The sequence below is a fragment of the Chiloscyllium plagiosum genome, chromosome 37, assembly GCF_004010195.1.
Source record: "Chiloscyllium plagiosum isolate BGI_BamShark_2017 chromosome 37, ASM401019v2, whole genome shotgun sequence".
NCBI classification, from domain to species: Eukaryota; Metazoa; Chordata; class Chondrichthyes; order Orectolobiformes; family Hemiscylliidae; genus Chiloscyllium; species Chiloscyllium plagiosum.
In genome coordinates, this window is record NC_057746.1 from 33,139,983 (window position 1) to 33,143,771 (window position 3,789).

Consider the following 3,789-nt stretch of genomic DNA (forward strand, 5'->3'; position numbering starts at 1 on the left):
TTTCTCCCTCTCCTTCTTTTCATCTCTCCTCCCTCCCTCTCCCTCTCTCACCCTCTCTACCTCTCCCTACCTCCCTCCCTCTCTTCCCCTCCCTCTCTCCCTCACCCTCTCTTCTCCCCTCCCCAGGTTAACCTGGACTCTCACACCAGGGAAGTGACCTCCAATAATGTGCTGAGCCCCACCCGCTCGACCTTTGACCTGGCCCAGAAGCGGATCTTCGGCCTGATGGAGAAGGATTCCTATCCTCGCTTCCTGCGCTCCCAGTTCTACCTGGACTTGTCAGGCCCCGGGAAGCTGAACGGGGTGGTGTAGGGAGGGGGTGGGGGTGGGGGTGGAGGGTGATCCTGATCCACTGCACTCCATCTCCCCTTCTCCCCCTCCCCCCAGGGTTTGCATGCTGCCCCCAAACCCCCCACAACCACAGCGGCTCCCCCACCCCAAACCAACCCCCCCCAGGCCCAGGGGACAGAACCACATCACATCATCCTTGACACATTGCCTGCGACATGAGGAGGAGAATTAATGGCCATCTTCCTGGCTGCTGGAATGACTCTGGATGATGCCACATTCCTGGTTTTGGAATGACTCTTGGTGATGCCACGTTCCTGGATTTGGAATGATTCTTGGTGATGCCATGTTCCTGCTTGGTGGAATGACTCTGGGTGATGCCACATTCCCAGTTTTGGAATGACTGTCAGTAATGTCACATTCCTGGTTTTGGAATGACTCGAGGTGATGCAACGTTCCTGGTTGGTGGAATGACTCTGGGTGAAGCCATGTTCCCGGCTGGTGGAATGACGCTCGGTGATTGGCCGGTTTAAGACAGAACTACAGTCAAGAAGATGGATGCTCTTGCCTCCCACCGTTGCTGCAGTGACCTCGCGGTGCCGTGCATGTCTATTTATTGTCAGACTGTATCCAAGATGGCCGAAAGTGAAGGTGATCCAGATAGGGGTGTACCTGGCACCTCGCCTGTGATAACTGTCGTTTATTTATTGTTTCCCCTGCCACCCTCTGGGCAGTGATCACACTGAGAAAGGGTTGGCATCTTTACTGACTTGGCTCTGTCCGGGTAGGGGCATCAGGATGGTTCACATCAGAGGATGGCAATAGCTCAGTGGGTTCAGTTGTACCTCCTGGCCTGGCATGGACGAAGGCTGCAGATTCACAAGATTCAGCTTTAACTTCCCCCTATATTATTGTCACATTTTATTTATTGTATTTCAAATGGCCTGCATGTTCCCACCTCCCATTTGCACTCACAACTAGGCCCTTCAGCCTCCACACCTGTGTCTATGCTTTTGAAGCACCATCCTTTTGGAAGGTGTACCCGCTGTAAGGTTGGGTAAGGAGTCTGTTCGACTGCCAGGGGCATTGCAGGCAAACCTGCTACCCTTGCTGTGCCCACCCTGTCACAGATCCACTCCCCCGGGAGCAGGAACATCATCCCTGCAGAACAAGTATGGGAGTATGGGGTGTATGTTGTCACCACCTTGGCAGAGAGTACCCAGTGCCACGGGCAGCTGGGAAATGAAGCAGGGCAGGACACTGAGCCGTCAGGACGTTGCTCTCAGCTGTGGGTACACCCAGGGAGCTGCCCACAACTATGTGGAGGAGGCTTCACTTTCAATACAATCAAAGGTTTGGAACAAACTGTCCCTGTCCATCAGAGACAGCAACAGAAACATTCAGCGACCACAGTTTACACATCACCCCACACCTGGTCTCTGACTCTGTGGTGACTTTAGACTGGATGGTTGGGTCTTGGACTCAGTCGACAACTTTCCTTGCTATCAGCCAAGTAAAAAGAAGCTATCTATTGCCAGTGGAACTGCAGGAATATTCCCAGGTGGTATGGCTCCTTCCCATATTTTCCCTGCTCGAGACAGACTGGTTCAAACCCAATTCCAGATGATTTCCTGGTCCTGCTCACATCCCTGGCTTCGAGTCTGGTAGATGACAGATATAGGAGTAGGCTTCAGTCAAAGGGATTCCCAATCACACTGTCATTGGGATTTAGAATTTCACTCACATTCCCAATCTCACAGTCACTGAAATTCTGATTCCCGTTCACATTCCCAGTGCATTTACATTCCCAATCCTAGTCACATTCCCAACTCCTTCATGCTCTCAATTTCATTCATTTTCCCAATTCCAGGACACTGATAGCTCCAATAAATTCCCAATCCCCCATTCATGTTCCCAATCCAATTCCCTTTACATAATCTCAGCCCCAGAAACAATCTCATTCCCACTCAGTTTTAATTTAATACCCACCCTCCATCCCATTCACAATATCAGACCAATTCATGGTCTTAGCCATGCCTTTTTATTTATGGGACATGGGCATTGCTGGCTGGCCCAGCATTTATTTCCCTGTCCCATTCCAGCCTGAAATAGAGGAGCTGATTTAACCCCCCACAGTGTGGATAGCAGCTGGAGGGCACGCTGTTCATGTTCACACCCGCTGCTGGTTTACCTGCGGTGTTTATGGCAGGAACCAGTTACCCCATTATCACGGGCCCTCAAAGCCCTGAGGTGATTGTAATGAACATCAGTGCAACAGTGGTTAGTACAGGAACTTCCCACCTTGGGATCTCCTGTGCACCTGACTGCAATGGCCTCCAAATGCCCATTGTGCAGACCCTGTGCCTGCCCCACATCAACTCACTGACCCTCTCAGCTAAGCTCAGTGACTTTTCCCCCAGTCACAAAATTTTGATATTCCACTCCTCCAAAATAGCCAGGTCCCACCAGGCTTTGAGCAAGACACCCATGTTGGAACTGTTTTCAACTGCGTCCCCAGGGGCTTAATAGCAGCCCGCTGTGGAATACAGTGCAACCCAGCATTAATTTTGAAATATTCTAAAATCCCCACGGACGTGAAAGCTATTTGAAGGTACAATCCCCACTGGCTGGGAGCATTACACTGACCCGAGGTGAGTTTACAGTAAAGTGTCTGCACTGATGTCTTGGTCCATTAAAAATATCAAATAAAAACATGTTCATTCTAACTGAGGCTTGGGCTACAGCGTCAGTGTACCGCGGCTGTCTAACTGGCAAACCCAGGAAGGGTTGTTACTCACCCTCAGGATTATGGGCATCATGGGCAAAATCCAACTCCAATGCCCAATGAGACCTTTCTCGGTATTTAAGAGTGGGTTGGTGTGGTGAGGCTGGAGTCACATGGTCTTACTGTGGGTGTGAATGTTCCCGATGTTGGGCATCGAGCCAGTGGGTCTATTCCTGTACCAGCTACTGCATTGGTAAACCCTCCCCCTGTCCCAGCTACAATGGGACTGCATTGGTAAACTTTCCCCCTGTCCCAGCTACAATGGGACTGCATTGGTAAACTCTCCCCCTGTCCCAGCTACAATGGGACTGTGTTGGTAAAACCTCCCCCTGTCCCAGCGACAATGGGACTGTGTTGGTAAACTCTCCCCTGTCACATCTACACTGGGACTGTGTTGGTAAACTCTCCCCCGTCCCAGCGACAATGGGACTGTGTTGGTAACCTCTCCCCCTGTCGCAGCTACAATGGGACTGCATTGGTAAACCCTCTCCCTGTCCCAGCTACAATGGGATTGTGTTGGGTAAACTCTCCCCCTGTCGCAGCTACAATGGGACTGCATTGGTAAACCCTCTCCCTGTCCCAGCTACAATGGGATTGTGTTGGTAAACTCTCCCCCTGTCGCAGCTACAATGGGACTGTGTTGGTAAACTCTCCCCCTGTCCCAGCGACAATGGGACTGTGTTGGTAAACTCTCCCCCTGTCCAAGCTACAATGGG

At 51.3% G+C, this 3,789-nt stretch overlaps 1 protein-coding gene across 3 annotated transcripts in view; it reads left to right on the plus strand.

Annotated features, from left to right (window-relative positions):
* Positions 1 to 3,048, plus strand: part of LOC122541492 (regulator of G-protein signaling 3-like) — an 83,834-nt gene extending 80,786 nt beyond the window's left edge. For all 3 annotated transcript variants that reach the window (XM_043678304.1, XM_043678303.1, XM_043678305.1), the window contains exon 7: positions 127 to 3,048. In XM_043678304.1, the coding sequence (XP_043534239.1) occupies positions 127 to 312 (186 nt within the window). In that variant the 3' untranslated portion in view covers positions 313 to 3,048. The remainder of the gene's footprint in view (positions 1 to 126) is intronic.
* Positions 3,049 to 3,789: the final 741 nt, after the last annotated feature.